This window comes from Centroberyx gerrardi, chromosome 20, assembly GCF_048128805.1.
Source record: "Centroberyx gerrardi isolate f3 chromosome 20, fCenGer3.hap1.cur.20231027, whole genome shotgun sequence".
NCBI lineage: Eukaryota > Metazoa > Chordata > Actinopteri > Beryciformes > Berycidae > Centroberyx > Centroberyx gerrardi.
This window is the reverse complement of record NC_136016.1, coordinates 20907096-20926408: the sequence shown is the minus strand read 5'-3', so window position 1 is coordinate 20926408 and position 19313 is coordinate 20907096. Positions and strand designations below refer to the sequence as shown.

General features: G+C 43.7%; 1 protein-coding gene across 1 annotated transcript; it reads left to right on the top strand.

Annotated features, from left to right (window-relative positions):
- The first annotated feature begins 406 nt into the window (after positions 1 to 406).
- Positions 407 to 18754, top strand: zc3h7bb (zinc finger CCCH-type containing 7Bb). Its single transcript, XM_078290966.1, has 21 exons — positions 407 to 585; positions 1411 to 1472; positions 1589 to 1625; positions 1986 to 2183; positions 2888 to 3046; positions 3452 to 3592; positions 3990 to 4032; positions 4127 to 4368; positions 5239 to 5557; positions 6035 to 6093; positions 6222 to 6321; positions 6950 to 7111; positions 7716 to 7921; positions 8476 to 8576; positions 8821 to 9002; positions 9442 to 9521; positions 10069 to 10346; positions 11220 to 11325; positions 12368 to 12476; positions 12905 to 13038; positions 14256 to 18754. Exons 2-21 carry the CDS (start codon positions 1414 to 1416, stop codon positions 14289 to 14291), a joined length of 2751 nt encoding a protein of 916 aa, XP_078147092.1. The 5' UTR covers positions 407 to 585; positions 1411 to 1413; the 3' UTR covers positions 14292 to 18754.
- Positions 18755 to 19313: the final 559 nt, after the last annotated feature.

Genomic DNA, 19313 nt, shown 5'->3' with positions numbered 1-19313 from the left:
CACATTCAAGTGCTTTGATCGGAAATAAGAAAATGGACCCTATAGGTAATCTTTTTGGTAACTGTTGCTTTATTCAGACATGTAATTAATATATTTTTTTTATTAATTTATTAGCCAAAGCTGTAGATTTGTATATTCGAGAGAACAAGAAGTATGCACAAAATGCGTGACAGTTGACAGGTCAGTAGTTCACACGATTACATGTTCTTCGCTACTCCGCTCCCTGGGGCGCGCTCAAGGCGTCATTACAATATTTCCGACAGCATGTGAAGGCAACGTAATTCTGGCCTCTATCGCCCTCCTGTGCCCAAGCATCTCCTAGAAACTTGTTGCGATAGTTTTGCCAAAGAAGCTGCACTAGCCAAACAGTTAGCTAGTAGTAGCTAGCTAACGTTAGTCAGTTGACAGTATCCAGCTATCGTAGCGGTAAAAAAAAAAGCTAATGCTCCGTCCACATACCAATGATAGGGACAGTGAACTCACAAATATGCGCCCGGATATTGTTTGAAATTTGGCTGGTTATTTTTTCGAACATTATCGCCAACGATCCGTGAAGGTATCTGATCTGAAAAAGCAAACTACTCGGTGAGTTGTATTGCTAAGGGCCTCCGACTATTACCTGGGACTTGAAACGGTGTAGCTAGTTAATTAGCTACCTGGCTAATGTTGGCTTCATGTGCAATGTAGACATGCTTGTTAGCTGAACTGTCATTTATGGTAATCTACTGACGTGACAAAATAATGCAACAAACTTCGTAAGCTATCTTTGCATTATTTCTAGCAAGTCACAGTGAATAGCTTTATAGCTTTAGCTTGAGCGAGCTAGTGGTGTTAGCTAATCCTAACTACCGGCAAGGTAAACTGGACCCAGGTAACGGCTTCGTCCACAGCATTTGGTACTAGCATCGCTGGCTATGTTGGAGCTGGCTCTAAGCTATCTGTCAGCCCGTTCATTACTAGCTAACGTTAGCTAACATTTTTTACATTGTTGCATCGAAAAATTGGAAGATACACACGGACAATTTCTAGAGTTTATTCGTCAACCTTTCTTCTAGCGCTAGTTACTAAGTCTGGCAATGTGTCGTCCCGGATAATTTTAAGATGAACGTAATGTTAGCTAACTGTTAGCCAACTTCACCGCTAGCTCTACTTGGTCTCCCCACGGTTTGTTTACGCAAGCCCGAGGATTGCTTAGCGTGTTTTAGCGGAAGGCCTTGGTTGCAATGGAGGAATGATTGCAAGCTTGAAAGTGGCACTGTTTGCAAACATTGATATAATTCTAATTATTAAAATACATATCTATCAAGATATTATGTGCACATATTTCGACCGTAGTTGTCAAAATGGTTTATGCTGTTATGCCAAAAGTTGTTTGAAGGTGTTGGAAGTTTACTTTCTCTTTGCCCTCAGGCCATGGATCCTGAAAGACAGAAACGAAGAGAGGAGATTCAGAAAGCAATGGGCTTTATCCAGTAAGTAAACCAGCAGTATCTACTTTTTTTTCTTTACAAAAAATGTGTTAACCTGTCAAATCAGAGTGACATAAGGAACACACCCCTGACAGCCTCTGTCTCATTTCTATCCATAGGTCCTCACTGCCTTTCCCCGAACCGGAGAATTATGAGGTATCACACATTTTGGTTTCTTTTTAATTAATGACTCTTCTCTATATTGTTTTTGTTTGTTCACACAGTTGGCTGTGATAAAATGTAGCACATAATCATCCTTGGCCTGTGTTTAAACTCTTACTTCCTGGACCTGGCTGTGAATTTGAGCTGGAACATTGTGATTTATCTTGACCTCAATCTTTTTCTCTCTTGCTTTCCTTGCCCCGTCTTTCTTCCTCTTGTCTTTCTGTCCCCGTCTGACCCTCTCGTATTCCCTCTCCATTATTTTTGTGTCTGTTACCCTTTCCCTCCCTCTCTCCCTCATTCTTCACTGCTTTATCTCTCATTCCCCTCTCTCTACCCTCCCCCCCCCCTCAGGCATTCCTGACCCAGTTGGTGTGTAACTTGCTGGATGAGGGCAACACGGTATTTCGAGACGGGGACTGGCGTCAGGCGACACAGCACTACGGGGAGGGGATCAGCGTGGCCCGCTACGCCCAGGCCGAGGCACTCGTCATCCCCCCCGAGCTGCTGGAGAGCCTCTACGTCAACAGGGCCGCTGCGTACTACCAGATGGTGAGGGAGAAGACGCCGGGTCACATGCAGATGTTCACATTAGTTTGGACAAGTAGAAAACACACTGGAGAGTGGCGTTTTTTATTCTGTTCACAGATCAGTAGAGTATAAAACTTAGTTCACTAAATCAGTTAAACCAACAGAAACCAACATCTGTCTCAAACAACACATGCAGTGATTAAAGGTGCTACATGTGGCATTTTAACATCAGTAAGACATTAATGACTGTTAAAAAACGAGACCATCACTGAGAAGATTCTTCTTCTCAGTGATGGTCTTCACCATCAGTTTGACAATGATATATTGATGTCCCAGATATATGGCCAACGTTTAAAAAAGAGGGATTTGGTGCTCGCAGTAGAGGACAATATGTAAACAAAGTAATTTTACCTGGTCACTTCATAAAGACTACCCGAAGTAAGGTCGACTCTGAGGAAGCCGCTTAGTCAAAACATCAGGCACTGTCTTGCAATAAATGTGCAGACTTCCAGGAGTGCTAAAATCGTCTAATTTTCATTCTGCATTATGGGCTTGGCAGTCTATTTTTTCTTTATTACATTGATCTCTTGTAGCAGCTTCAGTTGAGCCCAAATCACTTGTCTGTCTGTGTAATCTGACACTGTCAGTCTCTGATGCTTAATCCTCACATTTCTTGCTCTCACTCTGTAACTCTGTTTTTTCCCCTGTTTCTCTCCCGGCCTCAGAGGGAGTACGAGCGCGGCGTTCAGGACTGCGACAGCGCGCTGTGTGTGTCGGAGGGCAGCCGCAGGGCTTTGTACCGCAAGGCGCTCTGTCTGAGGGAGCTGGGACGACTCCGAGAGGCCTACGAGTGTGGGACCAGATGTCTGCTCACAGCACCGCACGTACGTTATCTACGCTAAAAATATCCATTCAGAAGACATTCTGCTGCGTCATTTGAAAGGATAAGGAGAATTACTTTTTGCTAGCTGTATGTGATTATTTTTAGCAAGCGTTAGCAGCATGTTTGAGGTCAATTTTTTCAGAGTTCAAAAACTGGAAATGTTTTGCCATAAAAAGGTTCTTCTATTTTTGTTATGTTTACATATTGAATTGAGTGACTTAATTTGATTTATTAGACTACTTCAAAAACTCAGTAAGCGTGAATAAAATCATGGACAACATCACAGTGAAGTCAGGGACATATTTCTGTTGTGTTCCTCATGATATTTCACCTGAAAGTAAATTATCCTTAACCCTAGTTGCACCCTGGTTAATGGCACCTCTTGTTTTTCTAATCCCTCCTCCAGGACAGGCAGGTGAGCGACCTGGCCCAGGATTTGGCCACCAAACTGGGCCTGAAGGTGCGTAAGGCCTACATCAGCCCTCAGGCCGAGTCCACAGCCGCAGGAGGGGAGAGTCACGGGGAGACTTCCCCACCCACAGGAGAGGTGGGTGCTGCTCTCACCATGCAGAGCTACATACTGGTAGGGCTGGGCGGTAATTCAATATTATCATTTATTGTCTTTCAGTGGAATCATATTGTGATGATATAGTGATTTTGGGATATCATGACACACGATTCTGCTGTTTAAACTGATGATAACTAATTTTATTTAAAATGTCTGACAAAATGAGTTCTGAAACATTTAAGGAATATAATTAGAAAATTTCCGTTTTGTTTGACATCACACCAAACATTAGCATTCATGGGATGAACATTAATTAGATTTTTTTAATGTGATTTTGCATACGTTAGACATATTATGATATATATTGATTCTGTTCTGACTGAAGTAGTGGATGAGATGATATTAGTCTGATTCTTTTGTTCTTTTTCTTCTTTAGACTTCCTCTAATGGGCTTGAATCGTTAAGTGACATTGGACCAGGTACGGCAAACAGTCAACATTTCCGTTCCCACCTAGATCCACATCTGTTCCCTCTGTTCATCCCCTTTTCTCTCTCTCCCCCCCTCCTCCTCAGCGGACCTGTCCAGCGCCCAGTGTATCCCCGCTCCTCTGGCCACGCCCATCCCCGTCAGCGACGACCCCGCCACCCCTGTGGTGACGCCGTGCGCCGACCTGTCGGAGAGCCCCAGCAGCCAGGGCCTGCCCCCCATGCCCTACTCCGTCCCCGTGTCGGAGCACATCGAGGAATGCAGCAGCAGCGTCATCAACGACGAGCTGGACAGCCTGCTGGACTGCATCCCCAAGAAAGTCAGTGAGGTGAGCGGAGGAGAGACGGGCGGGAGAAAAGATTCAGAGTTTTAAAATGTCTTAAAGGGGGATGATTTTTCACTTTCCTACAATTTTATATCATAATCTTGAGTCTACAAAACACGTCTGTGAAGTTTTTTTTCAAAATAATTTATGAATATTTTTAGTAATTTATTCCCTCGTGCCCCTCTCGCACCTAAAGAGCTAAAGGCCATTTTGGGGGTGTTTCTAGCTGATTGGCTGGCAGTACTAGAGGCCCCGCCCTCCTCCTAACCCAAAAGTAAGATGATGTTGCTTCCAGTTAAGTCGGCTTTCTACGCAGCAACCGGACTGTGTTCTGCTTTTCCCAGTTAAGAGGCAACATTTTTTTCTAAATACAATTTTGGCAAAACATCAAATAGTACAATTTTCACTTTTTTTTTTCTGTGAACAAGGAACATCCAAGAGCTTAAAACCCATGAAAAACATGAGATTATTCCTTTCTAAAGATACAACCTCCTTTTAACTAATATTATCTTAAGTCAAGGAAGGCCATAACGGTCTTGAATGCAGTTAAATAAAGGATTTTAAGTCTCCCATTCAGTTTTAGAGATCTTAAAAAATGTTGTGGTTTCTTGGTGCGCTGGTTTTCTGGTGAGAGATCAGCCCAGCCATGCAAACCTATCGCCTCATAGGACTACAATTGTTTTCATCATGTTTATTTCAGTTGCAAAGTTGGTCTTGTATTTCTAGTTTTTCTTGAAGGGGAGTGAGCAATCCATGTAAAACAGTTGGAAAGCAGAGAGGGAAACAGTCGGGGAGACACAGGAGATAAAATGTGTTTGATTGGTTGTCTCTCTGTCTGGACTAACGCTTCCCTCTCTCTGTCTCCTGGTCCAGAGTCCGGTCCAGGGTGCCATCCCCACCAACCTGCCCAACACAGCGGTGGGTCTCCGGCCGCCGTACTCCCCCAGCCTCCCGGCCCCGTCTCCCCAGCTCCCCCCCGCCTTCTTCAGCTCCTCCGTCAGCCAGATGCCCTCTCTGGAGCCGTACACCTCGCTGGCCCAGAGGGACCAGGGCTCCACCCAGGCGCAGGACGCTCTGGGAGGCTTCTCCCCAGGAGCCGGGGACGGGGAGGGGAAGGGAGTGGGCGGGGCTGGAGGCGTCGCTGGCGGCCTGGACTCTCTGTCTGAATACACTCTGCCTGGTGAGCAAACGGGTGAAAATCTTCATCTCAGTGTGTCTTTTTATCTGATTTAGGGGGGAAAAATCCTTGCTACCTCACATTGGTGGCTCCAAAAGGCAGTGGAAGTAACTGAAAATGTTTAACTTCAATTGTTATTATTATTACATCTAATTATGGATGATTATTAGAATCTGTAAGATAAAGTCTTATTACTACATTGATCATTGTTCCAATTGGGGGTGAAGTTACTAAATCAGCCACAGCTGCCATGTTGTAGCATCCTGACCAAGTGTATTTTCTCAGCTTGCCCTTGCTTAGCCACTCTGAACACAATTCCTAGGGAGCTGGCTTTAACTTGAGTGTGTCAGCAGCAGACAACATTGGGCGGGTCTGTGTGTGTGTGTGTGTGTGTGTGTGTAAAGTCAGCATTATCACTGTGTGTGTGTCAGCATCATTGCAGCGAGGCGATACACGGTCTGACATCAGTGTCCTTGTGTCTTTGGTCTCCAGGGGGACGAGTGTCTCACAGCTTCATTTCTGGGGTGCGCAACCACAACGCTACACATGCAGTGAGTAAAGTGTATACACACACACACACACACACACACAGTAGTTCAGTAGTTCAGTAGTTCTATTCTTTCCATCATCTCTTGTAAAGCACACCTAAATACTAACTCCTTATCCTCTTCTTCCTCAGAACGGTCCAGCGGGAACCAACCTCTCGCTGCTCTCCAGGAATCCTCTGGCAGCCACACATGAGTTTCGTCAGGCTTGCCACGCCTGTTACAGCCGAATAGGTTTGTTCGCATGGCCGACATCCGAGCCACTTCCCCTCCTGTAGTCGCTGTTTTGTCCTGTCCTGACCGTCTTGATAAATCATGATATTGTTTTCAGTGGGGTTTTGTTCTCTTCTCTCTCTCAATGGCCAGCTTTTCTTGTCCATCCTTTTTCAAAATGTTCACTGTGGGAGGTTGCAGCACTGTTTCCTCCTTCAGTACCCCAACTGTGCACTGTTATATCAGCTGTCAAATGTTCTGATTAATCATTTAGTCTATAAAATGTCAAAAATGATGACAAATGCCTATCACAAGTTCGTACAACCCAAAGTGATGTCTTCAAATGTCTTACTTACTCTGACCAGCAGCTAATAAAACCCCAAAGTATTCATTTTATAATGATGTGAAACAGAGAAAAGCAGCAAATCATAGCATTTGTGAAGCTGTAACCAGCAAATGTTTGGTATTTTTACTTGATAAATGACCTGAAAACTACAATCAGTACATTTTCTGTTGATCAATTAATTGACTAACTGTTTCAGCCCCTGCAGATAGATTCTGGTCATTTTGTGCTATAGGGCGTGTCAAACCTTTACTTATTGCTCCTCTAGCAGTGTAACCAACCCTCTCTGTCTCCTCTTGCTCCCAGGTCCGCGAGTGATGGACTACCAGTATCAGCCGGAGGCGGCTCATCGCTGCAAGAGAGACGTGCTCCTGTGCCGCCTCAAAAACACAGACGACCCCAACTGGAAGAGGGTCCGGCCCCGGCCCGCACGAAACAACTTCCTGGGGGCGTTCGTACTCTGTAAAGGTGTGTTTGCATTTGCAGTGAAATGGCTGAACATATATTTAGAGTGAGACACTGGTCAAATGATGGTAAATTTTGCCGGAGGCTGGTAAGTTTGTCTACTTCTCCGGCCCCTTTGTCGGGCCAGCAACCATCATTTGGAGGTCTTGTCTATTCTAAAACAAGGGAAGAGTAAACCTGTCGTCTCCCATGAATCATGCAGTCCCCCTCATGGCTAATCAGTAATAAATATGTGACCCTGTTTTGACCTGTGACTGTAGCGCCCCCCCCTTGGGTGTTCTTTTGAAAAAGCTGTAGTGCAGTGGTAAGGTGCATAATTTTCTCAAGTTTGGTCAAAATCCAATCAGCGGTGCCTGAAATCTGATGTGTGACGGACAATGGAAGGAGACAGATCCATAATTAAGAAAATTTTACAACATTTTGACAAAAATTAACCACACTAGTCACTAAAAAGATAGTTTTGTGCCTCATTGAATACAAATGACTCCTGCGTAGAAAATATATTTTTTTGTTCCTCCTAATATCTGCTACTGCTATCTTTATTCCTCTTCCCCTTGTTATTCTCCTTCATCTAAACCGCTCCTCTCCCTCCTCTCTGGTCCCACAGAGGTGCAGGAGCGGCAGGAGTGCCAGTACGGGGAGAACTGTACGTTCGCTTACTGCCAGGAGGAGATCGACGTCTGGACCCAGGAGAGGAAGGGCGCGCTGAGCCGAGAGCTGCTGTTCGACCCGCTGGGCAGCACCGAGCGGCGGGCGCTCAGCGTCACCAGGCTGCTGCAGCTGCACATGGGCATGTTCATGTTCCTCTGTGAGGTGAGAGCGAATAGAAGTACATTCACATGTGGCAACTGTACTAACTCACAACATTTGAATGGTACTCATTTTCTTTGAGTTTGTGATGTACTTGTTTTATCTCTTGTTCTTTTTATTCTATTTTCTCTTAAATTGCACTGGTATCCTTTGTTCACTGGAAGCACTTTGTGGCAAACCTGTTTGTTAAAGTCTGCTAAATGAAAAATACTTTTTACTTTGCTAGCTAGTTCTCAATATCATAATGTCAACCTATTTAACAATAAAATGTACCAAACCTTTATTTTCTTGTATTTTTATATCAAAATCCTGATCTGTGCCATTTGGATTGGTATCAAAAAATGCCACCTGATTTAGGTTTTTGTATCAGTCCATTTCAAGGCATAAAAAAGCTCAAAAATGTTGGATTTTTAAAATGACAATGCAACTTTTCCTCTATTTAACAGTGTTTTTATTGAGAAAATCAATTGAATCTGGTCCAGTATGGAATCTATTAGCAAAACAGGGGGGATCGAACCAAACCGATCCTGATCACCATCTCCCTCCTCTCTCCACAGGAATGTTTTGACAGTAAGCCTCGCATCATCAGCAAACGCAGCAAAGAAAACCTAGCCGTGTGTTCGAACCTCACGGCTCGACACCCGTTCGACGACAACAAGTGAGTCTAGAGTCTGAGTGTGAGGGAAAATGAACACAGGAAAACATCTTTGCCCAAGTGAGCGGTCTGTTTTGGCGCAATTAGTTACATTTATTTACACAGTGAGAAATCATAGAAGCCAAGGGATAAAAACACTGATTAAAATGAGTCATTTTGAGCTATATGGCAGTACAAACCTAACTTATTGATTGAAGGAATCAACATCGATAAAGCTGTTACCAATTCCTACCTCTGCCCGCTGCAGGTGCCTGGTGCACGTGGTGAGGTCGGCCAACGTGCGCTACAGTAAGGTGCGTCCCCTGCACCCCCTCTGCCAGTTCGACGTGTGTCGCCATGAGGTTCGCTACGGCTGCCAGCGCGAAGACAGCTGCTCCTTCGCCCACTCCGTCATAGAGCTCAAGTGCTGGGTGCTGCAGCAAGACACCGGTGGGTACAACACACACACACACACACACAAACACACTCTTATATGACAGGTGTCTCTTCTGTTTTGTTAAAAAAAATTGTGTCTCTCTGACTTGTTTCCCTTCCCCTTTCAGTCAAATCGGTAGAACTTTATTTATCCCACATGGGGCAATTTCTCTTAACTGGGGCTGCACAATTAATTTTGTTTAATCTTAAACACAGTTTTAGTTTCCACAATCGTAGAATACTGGCATATTGGCAATATTTAAACATTTTATTACATTTAGAATGTATGCTATATTTGAAAATAATCAAGATGATGCAAAAAGTGCAGTGAAATAATTTTGTCCCCCACATGATTGAGACTAATTATGGTGACTAATAATCGGGGATCACAGTATCCAGCAAAGTAATTTCAATTATCACTGAAGGCATTTTCGTGCTCCTGATGTTCCCGCAGGTATCACCCATGAAGAGATGGTACAGGAGTCCAAGAGACACTGGCACAGGCTGGAGCAGAACGCCCAGAAACAGCAGAAGGTGAGACAGCAAAGGACACTGGGAGGGCATCCAGACATCTGAAGAGAATAAAATGACTTAGTACATCAGGGGTGTAACGGATACCGAAAAAAATCCAAACCGCTCATTTATTGGACAGAGTTTTTGGTTAGAGACTTTGGCAAAAGGGGAGTCAAATCTGATTTCAGTCCCTGTAACTTTAGCTAAGCATGCTGGACTTGTCTGCTCTCTTCTTCTCTGGTGTTCATACCAGTTAAGAACACATGAAGAAGTAGCTGAATATGAGCATCAGTCCAGACTGCAGTTTGCCTTCAGTTAATTTGTTATGCTGGGCTGTCACTGCTGATGGCCAAATATCTTGATAACCCCAATATCACAGTTGGTCTCACCCACCTCCCTTTCCTCTAGCATCCAGGCTGGGTTTTCTATATACAGCCTCACCCTAAATAGCACTGTCTAGATATACAGTTGCCCTCATTAATTTGTTTTTACTGCACTATGGCAAAATGGAGCAAGTGAAAATTGATTCCTCTATTTGGATCGATGTTTCTCTCTCTCTCTGTTTCAGCCTATGCACATCCCCCACCAGAGCAGCAGCGTCACCGCAGGAGGAGTAGGGGGGATGGGGGGAGGCGGTGGAGGAGGGGGAGGAGGAGTAGGGGGAGACGGCATTGGGGGGGGCGGAGTGAGCTCGGTGGGGGGGATGGGAGGGGTGGGAGCGGCGGCGGGGAGGGGGCGGGGTCTCAACCTGAAGATGAAGTTTGTGTGCGGCCAGTGCTGGAGAGACGGACAGGTGAACGAGCCAGACAAGAACCTCAAGTACTGCACCGCCAAAGCACGGCACAGGTGAGGCTGGTCGCACACACACACACACACACACACACACACACACACACACACACACACACACACACACACACACACTACCAGCAGTGTTTTCCCATGAGTCAAAGCAATATGATGCAGTAAAGTTGCCACAATGCCAAAATATTGACTTTCACTGTGTTCAGACAGCAGGCAAATTCGGTTTGTTTTTCAAGGCTGACTTTGCACATTTGTAATTTGTAAGTGACCAGATCGGATTTGTGTGTTTAGACAGTGTAATCGTTTGCTGTCATTACAAGCTTGGTGTCTATAGTAACGACACAGGCGTGCACACGTAGCCTAAGTGCGCATTTTCTGTCCAACAACTCCGGGTGCTGCAACAAGCTAGCAACATGAAAGTTTGGCCGTTGCTGACTGTTTTTATCAGGCATTTTTTAGTCGTGAGCGGAGGCATGAAACCTCATCATCTGTCCAAGCACCGCTATTCTCCTCCTGGCTCTCCTCCATGTTTGTCGTTGTCTGCTCTTCTTGTTGCAATGTGGAACATCAAATATGCGATGGGAAAAACACTTGAAATCTGATCTGAGTGGTCAGAGATGCGATTTGAATCACATTTCAAACCCACATACAAATGTAGTTTAAATCTGATCTGAAAAGATCAGATTCCAGACTGTTCAGACTTGAGAAAAAGAGATCTGACTTGTAGCTGGACATGGCATATGAAATTGGGCTGGTATTGGCCTCCTTTCATGAGACTGCCGTGTCCTCGTTTATTTTATCAAAATGCCTGAACCATGATAGCTGATATATTTATTATGTTCAGGTCTGCATCTCAACATCAAAGTTACCTGAAATAACCTGAAATTTGTCTGAATTTATGTTTGCTCTCCTCAGCTGGACTAAGGAGCGACGGGTCCTGCTGGTAAAATCATTTGAGAAGAAGAAATGGGTCGTCGTTCGGCCTCTGCCCTTCTCCCGCACCTACCCACAGCAATATGATGTGAGTTCCTCCTCTTCCCTCTCTCCTTCTCCTCCACTCCATCACTCCTTGTCTGCCCCCTCTCTCCTTCTCTTCCTTCTCTCCTCCCCTTCCCCTCGCTCTCTCCTTCCCTTCCCGTCCATCTCTCCTTCTCCTTCCCCTCCATCTGTCCTTGTCTTATCTTCCCTCTCTCCTTCTCTTCTCTCTCTCCTTCCCTTCCACTCCATCTATCCTTGTCTTCCCCTCATCTCTAAATCTCCTCCCCTCCATCATCTGTTTCTGCCCCCCCCCCTCCTTAATGGCAGGTGTTGTGGTAACCCTCTCCACCCCTATAAGCTCTGTTGTCTGATTCTTCATAGTGTTTTCCTATTGAGTTACAGCGGTCCCCACTGGTTGCCCCGGAGCCGTCTTTCAGATCATTTGAGAGTTTGTTACTTAATCGTCACTTAGGAAACGGTCCGCACTCCTACATGTATTCCAGATTCTTGGAGTATAAATGCGTCATTAAATCATAAAAAATGACTCGAGCACACTGGTATTGATGCTACTTTCGGTCACAAGATCTTCATCAGGGCTTATAAGATAAAATAAGACACTTTATTTGTCATTGTAGGCATACAACGGAATTATGTTTGGTAACTCTCAGCCAGCAGCAATAGAGAACAAGGTAAAAACAAGAAAACAAGATAATAAAAAGGTATTGCACAACAAGTTAGATGTATGTAATAAAGTGTTGGAGTGCATTAGCAGCAGTTGGGGGGTGGGGGTGGTGGATGGGAGAGGCTAACTCGGTAATATTTACAGTCTACATTTACAGTTATGAAACGGATGAAATGGAAAGTGAGTTTTGAAAGCCAAAAATCTCAGGGCCTGGTGAAGCAATCGTTGAGTTACTGGTACTGATCAATAACTCTATCAACCCCCTGCAGATATGTTATGGTCATTAAGTCACCAAGAAAATTACGTTTTGGTGTAACAAGACTAGTGAACAGAAACATGTTTGTGATGGTACATTAGTGCACTGTGTAATGTAACCCGTGTCTGTGGGCTTTGTCTCACCCAGATGTGCGTCCATGTGATGAAGCAGAAGAAGTGCCACTATATTGGGAACTGCTCGTTCGCCCACAGTCTGGAGGAGAGGGACGTCTGGACATACATGAAGAACAACAGCTGTAAGCTCCTGCGTCCACCGGCCACATCAATATATAACATTTACACACGTTGCAGAAATTCCCCTCGTTGACCTTTCCTACAATCACTGTCTTTAGAGACTACTGTTTTTGGATTTCAAAATCATACAAGGAAAGTGGTGTATTATCTATCTGTCTGTCTTTTTATTTATCTGTCTGTCTTTCTATTTATCTGTCTGTCTTTATCTGCGTCTGTATCCATCTGTCTCTCTCTCTCTCTCTCTCACTCTGTCTCTCTCTCTCTCCATTGATTGCTGTTGTTGTTCAGCTGAATGTAACTCTCGAACTGAAGGTCATTGAGCTCGTCTTCTCGTCCTCTCTCTCTCTCTCTCTCTCTCTCTCTCTCTCTCTCTCTCTCTCTCTCTCTCTCTCTCTCTCTCTCTCTCTCTCTTCCCCTCGTTCCTCCACAGTGAGAGACATGCAGCAGATGTACGACATGTGGCTGCAGCTCACCAATCAGAGCAGGCGTACAGACGGCTCCGTCTTGACCCCGCCCCCGGAGGAGAAGCAGGTCACCATGACAGCAGATTACTCAGAAAGCATGGTGAGTGGCTGCTAACAATAACAACAGAGCTGAAACCTGCTTGGGTTGCTGCAGGAGATTTCCCTCCTGACATTTTCCCTCATGTTTTTTAAATAGGATTGGATAGGATAGGATTGAAACGCTCATACAGCGTTTCAACTGATGTTATTGATTCCCTTTCCCTCATTTAAACAGTGATACTGTACATTATCCTCCTTATTTCAAGGCTGCTTCCCAAAGGCATTAATCATGTGGCACAAAATATTGATTTAAAATGATTTTAGTACAAGCTAAACCGATTTACAAGCTTCCGCCAAAAAAATAGTTAAGCAGGACTGCAACCATAGAAACACCTGGAGCTAGTGTCAAAGGGCTACACTGTAGCAGAACTGTAACCATAGCAACGTTCGTTAAAATTACCGTTCAGCCTCTAACCGCCAATCAATCAAATTAAAATTGGAATTATAATATTGGAGAATTCTCCCATGTTTTTAATTTTGGTTAGCCGAGTGTCGGAGTAAAGTCTTTTTGCCACAAGGTGTTGCCAGTTAATTTGATTAGAAATTCGACAAATCTTATTGACTGTGGAGTGATTTGATTAGAGCTGAAACAGCGGTGTGTTAATCAGAAATAACAGACAGACTCAGAATGCTTCACTGAGCAATCAGAATTGAATATTCAACAAAGCCGTGTAATGAAATACTAGTGATTCGTGATTTGTAATGATTTTCTCTCCTACGCACACTCTTCTCTTTCCTAAAAAAATAAAATAAAGAAAAAAATAAAGAAAAGACTAACATTACTTTGCTTTGGTCTGGCTTCAAACCACGTGCAACTTTGTAGCGGGTAACGTTTCTATGGTAACAGCGACCTGTCCGATTGGTGGGAACACAGTAAAGCTTGTGGGTAGTGTAGTATTTCACGAGGAATGCAGGAGTAAAACATCATTTCTTAACACCGCAGTTAACATCAAATTACCTGATAACATAAAGTTGTTTCACAGTCTTATAGTTATGGCAAATAATCAAATTCCCTATAGGAGAAATGAATGGGAAATTTATTCCTGGAACCTGCTTTCAGCTTAATGGGTTTGAGTGGTTTCCATTTTAGCTCGCGGTAACTGGACTGTGCCTGTCTCTGTTTGTTCAAACCCATATCACTGTTTGTGTGTGTTTGTGTGCGTAAGTAATACATGAGCTGTGTTGATATGTGTGTGTGTGTGTGTGTGTGTGTTCCAGGGAGGCCGGCGGCTGTCAGATGGGGACGACCTCTGAGTGTTGCTGTGCTGAGGAGAAGCAGCGCTGCAGACAGACAGACAGACAGAGAGACAGACAGACAGACAGACAGACCTGCCTGCCACACCAGCTACTACAGAACAGTCTGTCATCATGTCAGGCCAGTCTGACCTCGTCTAGCATCTTAGCCAGCAGTATGAGAGCAGATGGATGCCCCAGACTCAACAGACTGGCTGACCCTCCCCATATACACACACACACACACACACACACACACACACACACATACACACACACACAACAGGAAACACACAAATCACAGGCACCGATTCACACAAAGAAAAAGCTACGTTAGTGAAAATAATCTATTACCTTAGATGTTTTCTTTTTCTATCATGCTGCAGTTACACGCTGCATCTTAAGTTCCCCTCCAGCAGATTAAAACCCCATGAATTTCACAGTCAAAGTGGCAACAACTAGGTTTGCCTAGACGAAAATAACCAACAAGTGTACCCGGTAGTTTTAAGTCCCCCGCTGTTTCTAGGGACTAAGCGTCTGTGTCCGCCTGGAACCTCCTTTCTTTGTTTTTTTTTTTGGATTTTTTTTTTAAGCTAGTAGCGCTGAAAAGAAGCTCAGGGGACGCGCTGGTCGTGGCTCTCCATGTCGCTTAGCAATTAATGAAAATTTGTTAAAAGTTGAAACTTCTGAGCGCCGAAAATGCGAAGCCCTCAGCGCTGTCGGGAACGTGCCGCAGGGCGTCTATTCAATCGAAACTGACGAGGAAACGAAGCCGGCGCTGTACAGAGAGGTTCTCGGTGGACACGCCACACACGCTCAGTAACCACCAAATCCTTGTGGGAACGTAGCGAGAGGGTTGAAAAGAGAGAAATCTGCAGATGAATGGTTTTGAACTTTTTTTTTTTTTTTTCCAATGGGAGTTGTACTTCCCTCTTATATTGTCTGCCATATTGGTAGAACGCTATGAATGTAACGCCTGCACGGGCCTTTAAAAATGAGGAAAGTCAGTCATTTAAAACATTACTATGGTTGTGGAATGTATTCAAGTATACATACCCCAAAACCAAACTTACGTAACGGTCAAGTTTCCTCTTCTCCCCTCTTTATTGATAGAAAAAGCCCCCCTAGACAAGACATAGCTGGTTTTGTAATCATGCCAACCGGTCCTGCATGGGACGAGCACGCACACGCACACATTCACACGTTAACCTTTCAGCCGCCGTCAGCCTGCGTCCAGGTAAATCTGTGCATGCTTGAATTTCAGCTTCTCTGGGCATAAAAGAGAGAAAAAACAGCAGTAAATGCCTGAAACGAATCGCCTGTTGTGCGTCTGAGAAGTCGAAACTTCAGTAGTAGAAGCGCAGAAGGAAAATGGCTAAGCATTCGTTGCCAAAGCGGCTTAATCGGCTCGGTATGCGGCTTAGCTGTCGGACGGAGACGCGAAGCCGGCGTTGGAGGCAGAGGAGTGACTGCAGCACATGTACAGTTTCCTGGCTACAGCAATTAGATCAGTTCAGACCGCAGATGCCCATTAAGAAATAACGACCCCACTTTGACCGAAGCACAGCGCCGCCAACTGCAGTGCGCAGAAGACTTGAGTTCCCAGTAGAAGAGAAGAAGAGCTATGTATTATTGTAAGAAAAGAAAAAAAAAGAGACTTAACTTTATGTCCGGATGAATCGCGCTTGTGAAGGCTGAAAAGCTCCATAGCTGCTGATGAAAAGAATGAGATTGAAGATGATTAAGAATATATTTTTTTATGAACGATTATGGAAATATTTAAGATTATTTGAAAGTAAGGGCAAGACGCCACGTGTTCGGGTTGAAGTGGGGTCGTTATTTCACCGAAAAAAAGAAATTGCGCTCCCATAGCCTTCAGTGGAAACCTGTGTTCCTCATTCGCACCCAGATGTTATGTTCCTGATAGCTAATGGTAGCCCCCAAGATAACTTTTCACTATGGGAAAAACTGCTAGCTTGGGACAGGGAAATGATTAGCACCATATATTGTGCCTATAAACAACACATACACACGTAAACACACACACACACACACAAAAACATGCACACACACACGGAAAGACAGGATATCTATTGCCATCCTATTCTAGCCTGCAAAGTGGACAGATGTGATGGAGGTATGTCTATATTCAGATACATATACACACAATATATTATACATATTTACAGATATTGGTATACTACTAATAATAATTGATAACTTAGCGGTTAAGCTTAATTAAATATATAACCTGAAAACCTTGTATTGATTACATAGAAGAACCTCTTGTTATTGAGCTATTGCTATATGACATGTATCGCTGAACTAGATGACAATAGTGATTTTTTTATTTTATTTTAATTTTTTTTTTTTTGTAATTTTTGCTTGTGTGTGGGTCGTTCCAGACTGGGTTTATGTGACGGTGTTGCAGCGGAGGTTGGTTTGAGTTTGGCTTCAGGCTGAAGGCGTGGAAACGGATCACAGAGGGTTAAATCTCACACTGAGGGGAGAGGAGGAGAAATGAGGTCACACAGCTGGAGACTGGCTGGCTGTTGTTGTTGTTGCAGCAGATAAACTGAACGTACAGAATATTGCATATTAGATGTTCAGCACTGTGTTTATCAGAATTACGGATAAGCCAGATTGTTAATATTTTACAGTTTAAGCATTTAGCTGACTCTTATCCAGAGCAACTTCTTCTGAGTGCAACTCTACAGTTAGCAAATTAGCTTCAATTTCTAGATCACCAAGATTACAATCAAGTAGGAGGAAATGCAGAAAAATAGGAGCTAGAGGTAGAAGAGATGTTTCTTTTTACCTCAAGATAAGAGAACATCAAACCACCGAAATGTTGTATGCACGTTTTGTGATGTTCCAGCTTTGTCTGCAAGTCCCACAAACAGAAAGTGGATGGGCTGGTGTGACGGCAAAGTCCTTAGTGTTTAAAATAAACAAAAAAAAAAACATCAGACAAGCATCCAGCTCTTGGAAAATCATCTGACTTCATGTCTAATCAGAGCTTTCACAGGCAACCCACTGTGGATTTACCCTTAAATGCTGATGTTGGGTCAGTTTTGCTATTATTGTTAATTGTTACAGTTTGGAAATTGATCCTGAGGAAGCTGATCCCAGTTCAGCCTGGAGCAGTTTGGGTAATAAGGCGATGACCGGCCCTGGTCTGGAGCGGCCCAGGTATTAGCTTCATTGAGGGAACGTATTACTACTACTCCTAGTATTATGATGAATATGATGACGATAATGATTGCTATCTATTGACTATTTCTATTTCTCTTCTATACGCTATTGATATATGTATATGTTAATTGCAATGTATAACTCTCTCTTTATATATGTATTCATGTATGAATATAATACTTAACGGTAAATAGGCGCCTATGTATGCAACAGAAAAGAAAGTCCCGTGTGGACGGTGCAGCTTCTGACAAGGAGGAAAGACATTTACTGTGAGGCTTTTGGGTTTCTAAACCTACAGGTGGTTACATCATTAATCACCCACCAGCAGCCACAGGTTGTTTATAGTACAGTGTATAGACGGTAGACCTGCCATATGTTTGATTTCCTCTATTTGGAGGCTTTAGGATTGTCTGGGCAGTAATTTGAGGCGACAGTAATTTGAATTTTCATCTACCGATAATGTGATTTCTTGTTTCCCCCTTGCTGTGGATCCCACCAGCAAAGCTCACCGCTCACTACCTGTACATTTTTATTTAAATTGGTTTGCCAAGCAGCGACAGATGTGTGGCGGGGGAAAAAAAGCATACATAGAGGCCTATATACTCCAGTATAGCGCCTTATTCGATATACTATACCTATAAGATGATACATACCCCTATTGTATAATCCTACTCTCTATATATACGATACCTATACCTATAATAATACTTAGACACCCTTATGAGGTAATTTAGATAAGAGATGGTGGTGGAGCCGTTTTGTTTTGTTTGTTTTTGTTTTTTTTCTGTGGCTGTGGAAGAGTTTGCTGTGGTCAGTAATATATTTCCATCTTTTTATAGAGCGTGTTGGGTTGAGAAGGAGAAGGGAACGGGAGATCCTTGCACTCTCAAATGCTCTAAACACTCAAATATTGTAATATTCAAGATATTTACGCTTGCAACCAGAGTGGGAAATTAACACCAGCCACCAGCCAAATGCCAGTAAATTTTGCTTGTGGCTTGAAAATGTATCTAGTTTTGGCAGGAAACCAACCATCACCTGGGATTTATTTAAAAATACCTATTTGGCTGATGAAATAGTGAATGTGGCTGGTGAATTTGGGGATTTACCAGCCACTGTGGCTAGTTGACACTTGGAGAAATGTAAATCCTGTCAGAGTGAACAGTTTTGGCAGGAAAGGTGTTTGTCGGAGCATTTGAGAGGACGCTCTTCTTCCATCGTTGTTGTAAAAGATAAAGGCCCATGCTGATGATGTGACTGACCTGCACAGACAAAAAAAAAAACAACAACCTATGGATTCCTGTACTGCATGTTCTCTGTGCGCAGTTTAAAGGCAGGTGGATCATGACACAAAACGCAGCAGGCGGCTTACGTTGCAGTCCAGCCGAACGCAGCGAGACCAGGCCGGCGTGCTCCGACATCACACTGTAGAGACGGGACGATGCGCTTAAACCACGATACGATACGCGATGTGGGGTTCACGATTCGATACAACCACGATACGATGTAATGAATAAACGTTCAGTCACGACAAAGTCTGACTGTGCAGAATTATGTTTATTTCTGAGCCACAAATCTTTCTAGCGATGGCATTGGCTCGCTAGAACGTAAACAATTTAAAAATGTCATTACAAAGTGACAATAATATAATTTGGATGTAGAGCTTGTGAAATTGTGATGGTCAAGCGTCTCATTTGTGATTACTACAGCAGAATAAAATGTAGCTAATATCACAATTAATTTTTCTGACCCACGATACGTAGTTACATTTCTGTATTGCGATATATCGAATTACGCTTTATCGTCCCATCCCTATCACACCGAGGATCCGATGACGGAGCACGCAGA